Source organism: Phoenix dactylifera, unplaced genomic scaffold (genome assembly GCF_009389715.1).
Source record: "Phoenix dactylifera cultivar Barhee BC4 unplaced genomic scaffold, palm_55x_up_171113_PBpolish2nd_filt_p 000309F, whole genome shotgun sequence".
NCBI classification, from domain to species: Eukaryota; Viridiplantae; Streptophyta; class Magnoliopsida; order Arecales; family Arecaceae; genus Phoenix; species Phoenix dactylifera.
The window spans coordinates 260,001-279,190 of NW_024067781.1; the positions used below are offsets into that span (position 1 = coordinate 260,001).

General features: G+C 35.6%; 1 protein-coding gene across 1 annotated transcript in view; it reads right to left on the reverse strand.

Annotated features, from left to right (window-relative positions):
• LOC103716591 (sorcin-like) overlaps nt 1–19,190 on the reverse strand; it is a 28,721-nt gene that overhangs the window by 1,173 nt on the left and 8,358 nt on the right. The window contains 5 exon segments of the mRNA XM_039118123.1: nt 371–447; nt 2,093–2,149; nt 3,228–3,264; nt 9,255–9,283; nt 13,297–13,328. Coding sequence (XP_038974051.1) covers nt 371–447; nt 2,093–2,149; nt 3,228–3,264; nt 9,255–9,283; nt 13,297–13,328 — 232 coding nt within the window.

Sequence of the window (19,190 nt, forward strand, 5' to 3'; positions counted from 1 at the left end):
AAATGTAGCACAGCTAAGTTATATGTTCCATCATAAAAGCATTTGCTCATTTAATAAAAGCAGATGAAAATGAAGAAAGAAATTAATTATATAATGAAGAACAACTCTAAAGAGGTTCATATCAAGTTACTACAATTTATATACAGAGCGGACTGTCAAAATAGACTTAAAAAGTTCTTAGGTAGAATGAAGAAGCTGCTACCGCCCCAGGAGCAAAATGAATTCAATGCACTCTGTCATTAGTTGACATCCTAACAAAACAACATGAATTGGTCTAACAAACAAACATAAAGATAAAAATGAAAAAAGAATATATTATGTAATGAAGAACAACTAAGTAGTTTCATATAAGGTATATGAATTTACATACCGAGCTGACTGTGCAAAAATACAAATTGATATGAACTCGTCCAACCGAACCATTCCCATCTTGTTCTTATCAAAGCTCTAATGTGATCAAGAGAAACATTAAACAATAGTTCTAACAATTAGAACAATACAAATCACAAGAAAATGCAGAGGGCAGGCATAATACATATACCATCTCAAGATATACAAACATAAAATGCTTTAATGAGATGTAAACATTATGAATATAATCCTAACATGGTCAAAATGTTGCATTTCTTTAGTAAGTACGTTTTAAGAAGTGGTACATGCAATGACAGGTGCAAGTATATGTGAATGCCATCTAGTGACAGCACCACCTTGGACTTGCACTCCCCATATGTGGTTGCACCACAGAAGGTTGGTAGGTGCCCGCATATGCCCATGCAGCACGCAAGTGTTCAAAGCTCCATGCAAATGATAGCATGTTCTCCTTCTCTTCCCACTTTACTTACATAATTGATAGATTACTTTGCTGCATTTTCCAACTTGTAACTTGAACGTGGTGTATAGAGTAATATTATTAATTTACTCCAATACATGTCATACTAAGTTAAAATAGGCTCTCAAATAATTGCTAAATTTGTGAATCCTGATAACTTTTTAATATGGTTAAAAACTGAAAACACAAACTGCACAAGCATTACACAATAGCCCAACCACCTGCTACTGGAATACATTTTGAAACAGTGAGTGAGTGGGAAGAAGTTGTTAGTCAGGAGACAGAACTTCAATCATCTAGTAACACACAAATCCATGTTACCAAATCTTATATACTATACAACTTTTGCATGAAATTTGGTTGGCTTCAGATAGAAATGCAAGTGTCTGATCCATGTTCAAAGAAAGATCCATTAGTCAGGCATGGCTCTCAAATTAAGATGTAACTGCCAATCAGGTTTGGCATGGGCCTTGGATTATTGGAACTCTAGACCTGATTCGAACATGGAGAAAGAGACTCCACCTAACCAGATACAGGCCTAGGTCTAAACCTTTGGTTTGGACCTAGGTCAAGCTGGACCAGGAGTGGGTGATTCGCTTGAATTAACATGAAAGGTGATTCACTAAACACACCTGCTTTGTAGGCGAAAACCATCGATATGAGCAGGTAAAATAGCTTTTCTTTTGTTGCATTCATTTTCTTCCAAAAAAAAAAGGTTTTGCAGGGGGTGGGGGGAAGAGAGGGTGATGAAGTCTTTCTATTTTATCCTTGATCACTTATCTGGAATCAACCTAAAATCAAACAATGGGCAGATAATACACAGGAGTTTAGCAGCTTCATCCTGTGCTTGATGCTTACATTATATGGACCTATTCTTGTTTAACAACCAAGCTAACATAGAAAACATAAATAGGAGGTTTATAATGATCCCTATTGATAAATAGCCAATAAGATGGAAGCTTATTTCATTTTCCATGTTTGTGACTCCTCATACTATGACAAAAATTTGCTCCATCTTTTGAAGGTAGTAATCATCTCTGAACAGGATATAAATCTCTCATCGGAGGGCTTGCTGATCTAATATTTGCAATTGTTGATGATTTGAAAGATTAGGTAGCGAGGATCCATGTAATCCTTTGTCTGGAAATGGCCAAACAACACTTATGTGTTGAAAGCTACTAACTAAACTAATTGCACAAGTTGCATCATTGCTTTTAGAAAAATTATTGCTTTTTGTGATATAAAAGCACAGATGTATAGTACCTCACAGACTGTATAAAAGGCAGGTGAGTCAAGGGAGAAACCGAGTTTGACCAGCGCCTGTGACATTGTTTCAACAGTGGTCCTCAACTTAGAATTCACGATAAATAGTTAACATTGTAATAGAAAAAATAATCAAGAGAAACAAATACAAGGATCTGCATCATGCAAAACAAAATTGGGCATGAAAAGTATGTGCAGGTGCAAAGAAGTGTAGAGCAAAGGCATTTACTCATGCTTGCATACTAATAAAATAAATAGATTGATGTTGATGAGCATCATGTTTTCATTCATGGAAAAAAAAAAATATGACCCAATTTTCAATATATCAGGCACATCAACTAGGTCATGAATAATAGAATTCTTGGTTTGCTGTCACAATAGACTCAAATATTATCTGCAAACAAAAAGAATCTGCACAAATGGAGGTCAAAATCACATAGGACAAAATGCTAAATTGCAAATGATGAGTGCACTGTTCAAATGGCCAAAAGTTTGAGCTGTAATTCAAGTGGGTTGGATCAGATTGAGGGCTAACCCAAACCAAACCAACTCTATGCATGATATGAACAAAAAGTACCACAAAGTAGGGATGAAAGTGGACTAAATAATATCCATCCAGATCGATTTTCATATCCAAATTTCTCCGGATATGGAAAAACTTGAGCATCCAATTAATATCCGTATCCATATCCATATCCGTCAAAGAAAAATAGATATAAATATGGATAGACAACTACCATATCTGTATCCAAATATCCGATTCTATTTCTAATCTTATTTAATTTAATATAGTACTCATGAACTTTTAAGAAAATATATGACCACATTAACATGCTATTAACTTGATTTACCATCCAATTAATAATATCTTTGATTTTGTGGTCATAAAGTTTAATTATCCAACTTATATCCATAATTATATCCACACTTCTTGTATTCGATTTGTATCCATATCCATTTAAAACAAATATAGATATAGATATTTGCATCAACTAACATCTGTAACCATTTCTGTATTCGTCAAATAAAACAAATATGAAAATGGTATATTGGTATCTGATCCATATCCGATCTGATTTCAACCCTACCATAAAGACCATTACTCAAATTATAAACTATTTAAGATAGAGAATACCTCATAGACATCATCAAGAGTGAGAAATCCACGGCCCCTATAGAAATAAGCAAAACAAGATAATAAGAGCCAAGGTAAAGATTATTTTAACAAATGTTGATTCAAGCATGATATGTGATCATTACAGGATAAAGTTAAAAAATCCAAAATATGAAAACTCGCAAATTTGAAACATATAGTCATATATAGAATAATGCTAAAGTAAATTGTATGATATATCCATGTCGAGGAGAATAAGATCTATACAAAAGAAGACACATCTTGGCAAATATACAAAAGCACAAGCATATCAAAAGGTAAGATGAAATTAGCAAAAACATACAAATTACAATCACCACTAGTATATAACCACACTGTTGCAAAGAGATTGAACCGATGTTACCTAGACCTGTGATATAGGTGTATAGTGTCCAAGTATCTAGAATAATATGACAGGAATCTTCTAGAAATCACAGACATGGAGAGACATGTAAAGCTTATATACATGAAAATTGTATTAATATATAGGTATAATGAACAACAAGCTAGATCTATGCTCCTTAACTTCATAAAATTTAATAAAATGATTGCTAACTATTATGTTAGAATTAAAATACATGTCCTAAAGTAGAAACAATGATGATGGCACCATAATTTGATGGAATAATGGGCCAAAGAGTGTCATGAAGTAACCCAAATGTTCAAGTATCCACATCAGATTTAGTACTAACCTGTGAAGCCTGTCATATTAGGATTGCACAATTGGCCTGACTTTGATTCATGATATCTCAACATTTTAGATGTCTACTTTCACATGGAATTGGTTTCACTCAAAACTTTGAAATGGTTTTCAAGATCTTCCCAGCCGAAGGTCAGAGGGTCATTATCAGTATTTGGAACTCATTGAACTAGACTGACCCACTGTGGCAGCTAGTTCATGGATCACTGGTTCAACCCCAGTCCACCTGCGAGTTGATCGGGAGAGGAAATAAAAGGTAATGGATGGACCACCCTCTTCTCAATCTTTAACCCTCTATCTTTTTCTATCAAATACTCTCTGATTCTCAATTCCATTTGTCACATCCTAGCACTCTCCCATCTCATACCCTCTCCAGACTCATCCCCCCATAACATGACTTCTTCTCCTTTGGTGCATCCCTTTCTCATCTCCAGGCCCCGTCGCCATTCACATTCCCTTGGCATCTAGCTGTCAACATTGAGCCCATTAACATCATCCCTTCCCTTGTTCATCCTTGCCTCTAATTTGAAGTTGAGACCCTTGTCACCAGCTCTATCCTACTCCTTGGTGTAGATGAGATGAAGGAGATCGACGAAAGCAACCTTGGTGGCCTTGCACTCAACCGATAATGGAGATAGTGACAAGATAAAGAAGCTCTCCAAGATACCCCAAAAGCGAAGCAGAGAAAACAAAAGATTGTGCCCTAAACCCATTCCCTTTTTATGTTTTTATTCAAATTTTATGCTACTGAATCAAACAGGTGGAAACCAGTCAATCCATCCAGGTCAACCAATTCAATCAGGTATAGCACCGGGTCAAATAGGTTCTTAAGGATGCCAGGTTTCTTAGTAACCCAACTAGTTACGGGTCCTAAGTAACGGGCCAAGCAGGTGGACTCGGTCGATCCACTAGGATCTCTAAACATTGGTCATTACCACTGCATGCTTTTATAAATCTTTAATAATTTAATGCCACTAAATCCTTAACAACCCGAATAAGCACAATATAAAGTGTGCATGTACATAGCATAGATAGCAACTATACACAGCATAAATAAAATATTTAGTTAAACCTAGGGATGTGCGGGATATTATTGGCATACCCACAAATAGCTTCAGAAAGAGTACTGGGCCACATTGACTGTGTAATTCTCCTTGGCCCCTATCATCGTACTCTAAATAAAGGGAACCACCTTAACCATTTCCTTAAGTGTCTCCAAGAGGAGTGGCCTATACTTAAGAGGTGTACAAATAGGCCTTCAACAATGATAATTTTATCCTCCAAGATACATGATCACCACAAAACATGTTGCTTCTACATTATCTTGGTGTCACATCAAGGACATACCTACTTTATCTAGCTTTATCGTGAAACTCATGTAGAGAGACCACAAGTCTCAAATAAACAAGGTTTGGAAGCTCAAAAAGTACCATCACAAAACTGAAATAGATTGTCCAAGAAAGCACAAACTTAAACCACTTCGAGCCACATGAGAACTATATATATCAATTTTCCAAAATAATCTAGGGGCAAAAAGGACAATTGTTGACAAAGGACAATGGCAGCAACAATGTTGGTATTTTTAAGCACGAACCGACCAATGATAAGCATGAGCTATTGTCAAACAAAAACTGCATGCACCATAACTTTATGTCGATGATTACCAAGATATTGGACAAGTGTAGGATACCGTCCGCAATGATATTAGAGCTAGTGGACAAATCAATGCTGAGAATGATAAAGGTGGAACAAAACAAGCAGAGGTTGTCGAACATGAAACGAGTTATGCACTTGACAACTTGATAAAGGTGATAATTGGGTTTAAGATGCTCCCAACAAAATAAAGTAATTTATCTTATTGTTCTTTCTACCGGTACATTAAGATGGTTTTAATTTTGATTGACACTCTGCTACATGGCAATGGTGATTTTGGTATGTAGAATTTGATTGTTTTGTTTTCTCATTTTTCTCCATCTAATTTTATGGTCAATTATGTCCTTGTGCTAATTTTTTTGGCTCCATAAACATAACCAAAAGGTTCATTTCTTTTGAATTGAAATTTCCATAAAGGCTAAAGGAATGCCTCGAACTATAAATCTTAGGGAGCTTTGACATCTACCTCCAAAAAGTAGTGATTGTTGTTCTAACATGGAGCATTTAGTGACCAGAATCTAATTTCCAATTTAATGGTACTACGAAGGCTCACTACCATGGTTGTCAAATAACATGGAGCATTCAGATTACCTCTCACGTTGTCAAATAACATGGTTCAGAGTTTTGGCTGAAGATACATTTTGGCTTGTACACAAATTTGTTTTGGTGATAGCATAAGTTTGGCCTCAATATTAGGGTTCCCTTTAAGATCAAAATAAATAAGTTTGGCATAAAACTGACCAAGCTTAACCGAACTGGTATTGGGACATATGCCGGTCGACTACTGGTTCGATATAGAGTGAACCAGGCGGTTCCACCAGGTTCAATAGACCATGATTCAATCCTATTAAAGAGGTAAACCACTCAGTTCGCACCAGTTCCGCTCCAAACGTCCAATTCGAGGAGGGGGAATTTCGAAATTTAGGACCGAGCCGACCTGATTTTCCACCAGTTCGGTTCAGTACAAGATGAACCGGGCAATTCAACCCATTTCGGCATACCTTGAAAATTTTCTATATCATTACCAAAAAATTTAAGGTTCATGTTTTCTCCTTTTGCATTGAAGAATTGACTTGTGGATGATATTATACCCTTAAGGAGCATTTTTGCAAGACTAATCTTGAACTTTGCATGTCTTAAGAAAATTTGAATTAATTGGATGTCTGATCTGAAAGTTATTGGTTATTTTCATTCAAATCTTCATACTAGTTGTTAAGTTCAAACAATCCAAGAATTTAGGAAATTCCATAAATTTGAAAAATACTATTGTATGAACACTAAGGAAAATTGACTTATATAGCTAGTTTCTACTTCCTGATCTAGGGGGAAAACACTTTTGACATGAATAGTACATGTCATGAAACACAAATTTTGGTACCAAAAATAATTCTAAAAGAATTAAAAAGATTATATTTCCAATATTATTCTCTATGAAAATGAAAGTTCTAGATTTCTTAATTTCAATATGAATACACATGTATTAAGACAAAGTAGGTTATATTATCGATAACTTGTTCGAACATAATCAACTACTGGTTTATAATTTTATAAATGTTGAGTTTTGAAACGTAGACACATCAAAGATTCTTTTTGGTTGTTATCATTCTCGATTGTGATTCCCAATCATTCTTCTACTATTTGTACAATTCTTACCTAAGTTGAAATATTCAATAGCCCAGTAGTTACTGGAACAACAAGGTAAACACTAATATTATACTATAAAATAGATTTCTACTCTATAAAATGGCATCTACAATATTTTTCTTCACCTTGTAATCTTTCCAAATTTCTATGATTTTCCATTTTATTCTTCCCATTTTCCTTTATTAATTTCAAAATGAAATCACAAAAGCTATATGCCTAAACAATATGATAATATATCTTAAATTGATGCTTATAGATCTCCATTTGCATTATTTTTTTATCTTTTCTTTAATTTTCAGAGTTTTAATATATTTGTGCAAATGGTTTTTTATACTTTTTGCTGGTTTCAAACCAAGCAATGAATTTAATCCAACACTACCAAGACTATTAAACTGAAGAAGAACAAGTTTTTAACTAAAACCAAACTAAGTTCCCATAAATCACTCTATTATATCCTTTATATGTTTTCTCAATGTAAATATATACCACATGTAGATTCTTTCTCATGGTAATATTGCTATTTCAAGGCACTTTTGCCCTTTCAGATAGTTTCTGTTGCGCATAATGGCTCAGCAGAATGTTAATTCACTTCAACTATTTCACTAATGCATCATGGTCCAAAGTTTGATCAAGTCAGAAAGTTTCTTCGATAATTTTAGTTCCAATCTAGTCCATAATTATCCAACCATCTTTCCTAATGACACCAATAAAACAATATAATAATTTGGCCTTTTCATTTACAATTGTCCAGCACAAACTAATTCTACTTGTAAGCAATAATACAAAAATATTCATGTAACCATGTAATATACAAACAAAAATAACTATGAAAGATTTTAAATCTTGGGTTTGGCTTCAATTTTGGTCTCCTGGGTAGATTTTCAGTTTCAATGGTTCAGTAATTTTACTCCCAGCAATTTTAACCAAAAAAGTCAGAAAAATCAAAAAAAAAAAAGAAAAGATAAAAAAAATCAAGGAAAATTATTTTACATCATTTCATTGTATCTTGAGTTATCTAGAATCCTAATTAATGTAGTTTAAGTAGTTTTGGCCTGAAATCGGATCCTATTGAAGCTTAATGCATTATGTGGATCACAATAATGTACCAGTGTATTAAGTACCAAAGGGCATCATAGTGCACGAGGCTCCCGCCACCGCAAGATCTTGGGAAGGGTCAGATGAATGCAGCCGTGCCCCGCATGCGGAGAGGCTATTTCCATATTTTGAACAGATGATACATAGGTCACAATGGAGCAACCTTATCATTATACCAATGCATGCCCTCTACTAAGGTATTAAGTATAAAAACCAAAATTCATTCAATCAAGCACAATTAGCAAGACTAAGTACATAATAATATAGAATTAATTATATACTTATTCAGTATCACAAGAGTATAAAATCGACAACCATCCAACAGAAAACTCTTCTAAATATATTCCATTTTATTTTATTTAATTACCCATCTAAGCAAGAAAAAACTAATCTAAGCATATCCCATTCTAATGACCTCAACAAATGTTATTTTATTTCATTTTAATAACCTACCAAATTAAGAAAAACATTTTACCCATCTAGATAAAAAACATTTTATTTGATTATCCCATCTTAATATTTCATTTCTTTCCAAAAATAAAAAAACTAAGCAAAAAAAATTATTGAAACACAATGCTTTCTAGTTAGTAAACAAATTCAAAGACAGAGAAACAAAGAAAAGATTAAACATATGAATCTGTTAACCAAAAAAAGGTGGTTTCTATTAGTTTTGGCCAAAACTAGTTGAATCAACAAAACTAATCAAAACTAACTGAACTTGGCCAAAAATGTCTGAAACCGATCCATTTTAGCCAAAACTTGAAACTTTAATAACTATAAATCTAAGAGATAAATTGATGTGAAATGAAAATATAATAACATAAGATGCTCCACCTTAGATCGTGCCAGACAAATGATAAAAAGTTTATGAATGAATAGTGATAGCATGTACACATAGGATGGATGCAATGGAAGACCTTTCCAGCGCTGAGAAGACATTCTGAACCTACAAAGAGAATAAATTATAAATAAGAAAAATTACAGCACGTCTTTCATGAACCAAATAGAAACACATGATTGGACAAAATTCATCATTATGAATTTTTATAAAAAAAACAACATAATGAAGTTCAAGAATATATTCAAAATTATAGCTCATAATTGAACTGAAAAAATTAAAATAAACTCTACTTCATACAATGCACAGAATAGCAGAATTTGATTCTTCTTGAATTTATAATTAGATAGAAACACCACAGCAGCAAAGAGTTAATGGGCAAAAAGGACTTAAGTATATGGACTAGCACATACATCTACATTCACACTACAGATAACAATCAACTCTAATACATGATGAGCTACCTAACCTAATCTCATATATTCAGAAGCGGTATTAGCTTTAGAAAGACCCCACAGGATTGATGTACAATGAAACTCTAGATCTGAATCTTTCAGAACAGATCCGAATTTTCTGCTTGCATCTGAAACTTCCAGATCTCCCTTGCTGAAAATCAGCAAGAGGAAGACAAAACAAACCAGAGAAAATTTCATTCAAAAAAAAGCAAAGATAAGATGGCACTAACAACTCACATAAGATCCCTAGGTTAAGATCAATTAGATTGTGAACTTCAGATCTCGATTGAAAGAGCCAATTCATGGATCATGAGATTTAAACCAATCATTCCATCTAAATATCAATCCATGTGAACGGTGTCTAGATGGAGTGCATTTATCCAACTCACACTATACTCAACCTTCATAATTCTTGCGATGAAATTTCATCATAATGCTTCACTTGAAATTCAACCGTACAAGAAAAGAGATTTCAGAGAAAAGGATGAAAAATTGAAATGAACAGTTCTCTAAATTGCAGCCACAATGTTTGCATGTATAGCCATATTCAATTCAAAGTATTAAATTCAATCTAGCAAGGTCCGCCAAACCGGTACTGGGACCCATACCAGTCAGTAGCCAGTACAGTTCGATACCATACCGAGGCCGGTACAGGTAGGGCGTGTCGGCTAGGATGGCTAGGGATATTTGGGACTCCTGCTATGCTGATTCAGCACCCAGGTTCGTCCTTGTTTTCTGAGAGCCCCCACCCTCCGGCCATCTTAAAGTGAACTTTGACGGTAGTGCAACCGGTGATGGAGACAGAGCAGGAGTGGATTTTGTGATCAGGGGTCACGACTCACAGATTATAGCTACGGATGGGCGATGCACTTATGGGCTGACAACCTTAGGGACGGAGCTCAGAGCAGCATGGGAAGGCATTTCCTATGTTAGGAAGAGACTAGGGGCAGAGCGCATCATCCACGAGGGAAACTCGAACACCGTTATTGGTTGAATACGAGAGGAGGGGCGTACGGAGGACGAACGCCCTCTTATCGACAACATTCGACGGATGGTGCGAGATTGCAATGAGTTTCAGGCGGTACATGTGTATAGAAAGACGAACAGAGCCGCCGATTGGGTTGCCTCTTATGCAGCGTAGCATTCCGGAGAGGTCCTCTGGACGCATCAGAGAACCCCTCCTCCATGGTTATGCCGTTTTGTAGCTCTTGATTCTGTTGGCAGCACCTACACTAGGATGGGGTGAGCAGCCATTGTACCAAAAAAAAAGGAAAGAAAATCAAGCGAAGCGTACCAAACCACCTAGTTCGTGCCAAATTGGGGCCGAATTAGTTCTATCCCCACAAGTTTGGGGGTCAATCTAGGCAAACCACCCCCAAAGCAATCAAACCACTTAAGGATCAAGCACATTCCAAACCAAGCCTAAATAGCTCAATGTGATACTACTCAATACCCGTTGAGACCTCAAAAATAAGCCCCATTCTCCCTTCCCCCCCCCCTGCCTAGAAAGGAGGCAGCACCCTCACTATAAAGACAGCATTTGGCCCTCCAAAATCCATGGTTTTGAGCTTGGAAAGACAAATCCACAAGGTCCATCTCTTCTCTCCGCCATTTTTTATTTTTCAAAAAAAATCTAAGCATAAATTATGCTAAAATAGCTAAGTAAAAAAAGAGAAACTCTATCAATTTCTTTTAGAGAATAGATCCTTGAAGGATTCATTCTTTAGAAAATTATTTGGTGCTGAAAGAGTAGGATTTGGGGTTTTTTATGGCTAATCCAAAAACCTACACCCAATATCCATTTAGTCCAAAATTAATCCTATCAAATGGTGTTCGTTCAGATTGATTTTCGGATATGATGTGGGGGGTATGGTGATTCTATAACCATACTAGATTAATTATTCTTGCTATTATTGATTTAAAAATAAGTTTACAAAAAATATTTTACAAATAATATGTTAAATTTGAAAAAAGTTGGTACATTATTTGCACTTGTCACATGCACAAGCTACAAAATTTAAATTAAAAAGGGATCAATTAGAATGCTCAAGCTCCACTAGAGCCTGCGCCTAGAAATTAAATAAATTTAAAATTAATCTGTGAAAGATACAACCGTTTGAGTTGTTTTTTTACATGGTGTATATACAACGCTGAAAAATACAAAAGCCCTATTTCACATTTCATGATTATTTAGAATTTTTAAAATTAAATTATGCAGTAATTATTTGTAAAATATTTAAAATATTGTAATCTCAAAAAGTTATGCATGATGTGCTAGGTTTGATAATGCACTTTGTTTCTAATAAATTTTTCATTTTTGAACTTTTAATAGCAAATTTTGAATTAATTATTTATAAAGATATTAAAAATATGTAATTTTGAGAGTATTAAATTATTATATGTTGATTTTTGAGATAGCTGGTGCATTTTTAAAATAAACTCTTTTTTCTATTAACCTTATAACTTTTATCTTTAATGAACTAGAAATGTATATGCGTTAAAAAATTAAGAATTCGATCTTCAGAATAGGATAAATAAATTGATGCATCTGCACACGTAATGTGGTGCATGGTCAAAATGCATGCAGTAAACTTGCACTTCTACCTCATCTTAAAAAATCTAAAATTTCACAAAATGAATAAAAAAAAATGGGGAGGGATTGTTTGGAGATTTGAAGAATATAATTTTCTTAATGAATGCCATTACAGACATATTGTTCTTTGTTGTTTTGTCAAATGGTTAGTTTTACTTCTAGATTTTTTTATTACACATTGATCCATGAGTTAGAATAGTTAGTATGCCCCTTCTATAAAGATTTATGATTTCTAGTAATCTAATTGCTTTTTAAATGCTAATATGAATGCCTATATTATATATGGAATTTGGATATATTGTTTATGTGATACATATGCATGTTTCTAACTTTAGAATGCACATGAAATTATAACAAGGATAGTTAACTCGATATCCGCGCATTCTTCCTTGCAAAAATATCAAATGTTAGAGGATATGTAAAACCAAATTTGGAGGCCAAAAAAGGAGGTATCTGTCAAGGGTGTTTGGGGCATATGCAACCCAATCCCTTCATCAATACAATCCTTGGCTCGCTGCATAGCATACACACCTCTAGTCAGTGCAGGTACAATCATCGGCTTTTGAACCTTGGTTACAGCATAGTGTGTTGGTATGATATCATATCAACACCATATCAACTCGGCTCCCATTCAGTACTAGCAGCCATATCGGTATCTTAAATCTTGAGAAAATATCAAGGACGTAATAATGCTCACCTAAAATAAATATAACCATTTTTGCCACGAGTTACTTGGATATGTAATTAATCTTTCATGAATAAAAATAGAACTATATTAAATTTATCTTTTAAGATACCAAGAAAGAACTTATGCTTCCTTCATGTATTTGCAGTATATCCTGCATAAGCTAATGATACACTTTTTCATATGCTAGCCCATGCCAATACTCAACATCATATGATACAAGCTTTCAAAGATTGCGAAAAATGCCATGAGATGTGAAACTTAATGCTGGGCAACAAATGAACAGCTGAAGTATAGGCATGCAACACCCCAAGGTCTATCTTAAGTTCAGATATAGTACTTGAAAGTCCATAAATTCTTAATAAAATCACTTGTTAGAAGTACTAACCTTGAGCAGAAACTTGTTAAGAGCGAGAAATTCTGCAAGATTAAATCATAGAATTACAAATATGGCTTTAATACGACAAAGCAATCCATGTGCAATTTTGTTAATGTTAAAATAAATCAAGGTATATGCAATAGTAGCCATGGTGACTCAGGTGCATGTGCGGGCGTCTCCAACTTCAGAAATAGAGGTTTATTGCATATAACCCATAATTAGATCATAAATGACATTTTCATATACAAAATTTACTATGATATAAACAAATTCTTATACTAAAATAAATAAGATTGATCCCTCATTTTTTAATCAAAAAGCAATATATTAATAAAAAATGATTATTACATAACAAACTAAATATTGCATTAATGAAAATAAAAAAATTATTCATATATGGAACAACTGTGGATTAAAAAGTGTCATCCCTGCTGATCAGCATATACATCCCATACCAATGCCATTCGGACAGACAGCACTACCACCATGCCGGATAGATGCCAATGCTTGGCACACCATTGTGCCAGTTAGCCAATGGATTCCATATGTGCCAAGCACCAGCATTGCATCACACAGCATGGTAATATCATGCCAAGCCGGCACTAAACCAGCATGAGATACCAACTAAACATTGAATTAAAGAACATAAAAAAAAATATTCATATATGGAACAACCATGGAATAAAAAGTGCCATCCCTGCTGAATGGCATGGCACCATACATACCATACCGATGCCTCACCAACGCACAGCACTACCATCATGTTGGATACATTTCAGTGCTGGCATACCATCGTGCCAAATAGCCAATGCATTCCAAGTGTGCCAAGCCAGCACTAAACCAGCACAAGATACTTTAATCCTTAGAAACAACTACTCCAATCACATGCGAATTTTTTTAATTCATCAAGCTTTTGTCAATTCATCATTGTTCAAAAGTTATGTATCCGATGTATGTGCCTAGACCATATGTGTTTATGTATATGTATGCGTATGTCCAGATGAGATTATGTCAATACAGTGAATCCAGGCTTTCTAAAGCATACATAAGACAAGGTTTGGCAAGTTAAATGATGCATATCAAGCAGCCAAAATCTTTTTTTCAGAATCAGTGTAATTTCGCTTGATAAAGCATCGTCTGCTTTTTTTGTTTCAATGGCATAACAAGCATGTGGACAACGGGGTATCAAACCAAGTGTTTAATAGACATATAAGAAACGCATACAATTATGGGCATACGCATAATGAAATCTTTTATAGTCAATCAAAATTATTTTACCGATTGGTTTATAAAAGCAAAAATTCATCAGTCCATACATTTGATTAATGGACCATGGGGTGATTCAGGTAATAGGATCATGAGTAAACACAAACTTAGATATATGATCATTGTGTAGTCCAATTTACATGTATAACATGCAAACCCTCAGTGTAAGAGCTACAAATGAACTTTTAACATGGAAAAAAAAAAGATCTGAATTGATAGTAGTAGCAAAAGAGAAACAATTGGAGAGGTAAAAGAAGAGGGTAAATAAAAAAAAAGAAAAACATGTTGATAGAGAAGAGAGATAAGATTGAGGGAAAATCTCCACAATGGAGCTAAATAATTTGGAATACACCAAAAATAATGCGCATATTCATCACTCCTCCATAAAGCCCAATTTATAGGCCAATGTTTAGTGACCCACTCAAACCATCATCCAACACTTATATGGGTCAGGTCATGGTCAAACCTGGAATCTCCTAGAACCCATTCGACCCATCAAACCAAGCAATGCAACCATTCAAACCGCCCAGTAAAACTATTGTTGACCTACACATGTCCATATATTAAAGTATAAAAAGGACTTCTAAACCAATACCGAACCCATGCCAATCGGCTACCGGTTCAATACGAGATCAACCGAGCGGTTCACCTCGGTCAACAGACCATGATTCAAGCCTTTTGAGATATTGAAAGAGGGGGGTTGGGGCAAACCATTTGCAGTCTAAACTGCACAGTTTGGAGCAGTTCACGCTATTTTCTAAAAAACAACGTCAAACCGTGTTCAGCTCGGTATGGGGTGAATGGGACAATTCAGTTCGATTCGGAAGACCATGCACAAAACTGTCCTCGCCGCCTAGGGATGGGCATGCTAGAAAGCTTGTTTGAAAAGACAACGGCAGGACAAGTAGATAGATGTGTGGGCATGCCACCGGCATTAAAGCAATCTGAAAGACGATGATTGAAGGAAGGATATGAGAGTAATGTGGGTCTAAATGCCTTGACCTTTAAAGATTTTTGTCATCATCACACCACCATTCAAGAAAGATAGATTAGGATAGGTTATAGCTTGGGCTATGGTAGGAGAAATCTAAGTTAACAATACTTCCAAGGTAGAATCCCACTAAAAAGTAAAGTGCAAGATAAGGTAAAGCTAAGATAAGATCAAATTCATTGATATTGGATGTCGAAAGATTTCTTCACAGAATACAGTTCTATTTATTTTTACTAAAAAATGATAATTGTCCACTCTAACGGCTGCTACCCAATGGCTGCTACCCATGTTAGGTATCCACTTCTAACCAAGGTATGCCGTACTGGCCCAAACCGAACGGTATAGAACGTACCATACTTTACCGATTCGGTACCGATATCCGGTACGGATGGTGTACTGACACTCAATACGCCCAAAAAAACTCCGTACCGTATCATACCGACACTGTGCTAGTGTGGCACCGATATGAGGTCCGGTACCGAAACGGCGAACCTTGTTTCTAATGGTTATGATAACTAATGCTAATTGTTCTCACACTACTTGCATTCATTAGAACAGTCACTATGCAGCGACTGTTACAGTGATACTTATACCCTATCAATCTTGACCTATTATTAATCTCTTTTCGGCCTATCCTGGCATGGCTTACATAGGTTGTCTTCTATTAATCGGCCTAGAGCATAGTCTTTTGCATTTGGGAATATCTTCGAGGCCAATTCGGTCAGCTCTCCTTATACAACACTTGTCCACCTCAATTGGCCATCCGGGCATCCATAATAGCATTTGGCCTTGGCTCAAAGCTTTGGTAACCCCATCTAATTCTATTTCAAAGCCGTCACATGTACGATGATCTTTGGATGTTAGGATGTCGTATAAATATTGCCTTCTACATCCCACCAGTCGTCAATCAGGAGGGTGATGAGATGTATCTGACACCACATCTATCAATCTAATTTTAGACTTGGATATCATTCAACTTGGTTGATTTCAAGATCATGGAGGATTTGATAGAGGCAAGACTTGAGCTTGAGTAGCAAGTAGAAACCATGGAGGCTCTAATGGTGGTAGGACCCATCATTGTGCTTGTCTCTCAGCCTATGGATATGGTGGATATGGTGGTAGTTTGAATTGCTGCCCCTATCTGTTGCTCTAAAGGGACAACCATTTCCAAGGCAAGAACATGTGTCGGCGTGATTCCACTGACGTTTTCCTCAACAGTTGTCTGCAATCAGGATGGTTGAAGCCCATCTCGAGCTCGAATATCAGCCTAATGTTGACTGAAGCATCGTTGTTTTTCTATTCAATCTGATCAGCTCCAACATTCACTTGTAGGATCTCTTCTTTATTGTCTCGGTCTATAGATTCTGAGGGCTCCATAAGATAAGGTTCGGCCTCTTCCTTTTGACAAGCTGAAACTTGATAGTTAAATTTCTCGCAAATCCTAACATTTCTATGATGTAACAACCTACGATCTTATTCATCCGCCATGAAGATAGGATCGGCTAATTTCACCATTGTGTACACCAGAAGGTGTTGTGGCTTATAATATCGGCTCTTAACAACAGAAACAAGTTTTTTTGACCCGTTCCAACATAAAAAAATAGATGCCATGTAGCACTCCATAAGTGGCTTTAACATGATGGCCACTTTATTTGCAGTGGCTTCATTGATCTTCTTTTATAGCAACATGATGACATCTATGCAACCATCTCATCGAGCATGCCAAGAAACTTGTTCAGAGTACAAGGCTTTTATTGCTGCCTAAAGATGGGCATGCTAGAAAAAATGTTTGACAAATCAATGGCAGGACTAGTAGATAGGTATGCAGGTGTGCCACCAGCACTAAGAGCAGCTAGAAAAAGGATGATTGAAGAGAGGATACAATAGTAGCATGGGTCCAGGTGCCTTCATCTTGAAGGACTTTGGCCACCATCAGAACACTATTCGAAGAAGATAGATTGGGATAGAATGTAGCCTAGGCTATGATAAGGAAAATCTAAGTTAACACTACCTCTAAGGTAGAATCTTACTGTTAAGTAAAGTGCGAGATAAAGTAAACCTAAGATAAAATAAAATTCATTGATGTTGAATATCGAAAGGTTCCTTCACAAAATACAATTCTATCTATTTATACTAAAAAATTGTAACTGCCCACTCTAATAGATGCTGCCCACGTCTGGCTCTACTCCTAACGGTTCTGAACTTCTGATAACCTATGCCAACTGTCCTCCCACTACTTACATTCATCAGAATAGTCACTATATAGCAACTGTTAGACCGATACTCATACCTTATCGGTCTTAACCTTTTATTAACCTCCTTTCGCCCTATCCCAACATGGCTTACATTGTCGTCTCCCATTAATCGATCTATATCACAGTGTTCTGCATTTGGAAATATCTTCCAAGCTGATTCGGTCAACTCTCCTTACACAACACTTGTTCACCTTGATTGGCCATCTACACATCCATAGTAGCGTTAGGGCCTTGGCTTAAGGCTTAGGTAGCCCCATCTGATTCTACTTCAAAGTTCAAAGCCACCATGTGTACGATGATCCTTGGGTGTTAGGATGTGGTGTAAACACACTACCAAGGAAGGAAGGCAAGGACAAGGTCTAGGATTTGAGAAGAGGAATGGTAGGTTTGAGATGGGAAATTATATTACAGCTTACCCATTGGTTGACCCATGGTTGATGTGCGGTTGAACCATGAACTAGTGATCTAGCAAACAAAATAGTTTGGACCGGGTCAATGGTTCCAAACACCATGATAGACCTTCATATAGGGGTGGCAAAATCTGAACTGCACCCACCAACCCACATGAATAAATGGACTTGGTGGAGCCTTTTAAAGTCAGGTCAATTCCGAGTTAACCATAAATGAACAAGATTATACATGGGTAGATTAGGTTTAGCCCATGGACCTAATGGTTCACTCAAGGTGACCTAGTCGGAAAACGACTAGCTCCCAAACCGAATATAGTTGATAGTTCTCTAATTTTTTCCATGCGGTTTGTTTCCTTTTTAGAGAAAAGGGGATTCCATATAGAGTGATGGATAGGACAGACCATGAGATTTTGTAATTTTGAAGTTTAATTTTAGCTACTTTCATTCTTTTAGTTTATGACTTCATATACCCTGGATTTCTAAGATTATTGTGATTATGATAATAATAATTTATGTTAAATTTGGTTTTGTTGTTTGTGATCTTTGCATACCATATTTTGCTTTATTTTTTAATTTTAGATATTTTGTAATTTTAAGGTTGAATTTTAGCTAGTTTTATTCTTTTAGTTTATGACTTCATATATCTTGAATTTCTAAGATTATTGTGATTATGATGATATAATTTAAGTTAAATTTGGTTTTGTTGCTTGTGATCTTTGCATACCATGTTTTGCTTTATTTTTTAATTTTATGCATGACTGATAAGTGAAAACTTAAATGGGTCAACAGGTGAGTATGGATTTGCATAAAATAAATGGGTAGGGTATGATTTGAGAATTTTTGACCTGAACCTGGCTCAACCTGAACCAAACCTAGCCCAACCTGATACATTACCACTCCTACCATCAAACAAATCCAAAGCAATATTTTCTATCTCTAGGAGGACTCCAAATTGACCTATTACAAGCCTCGGATTGTAAT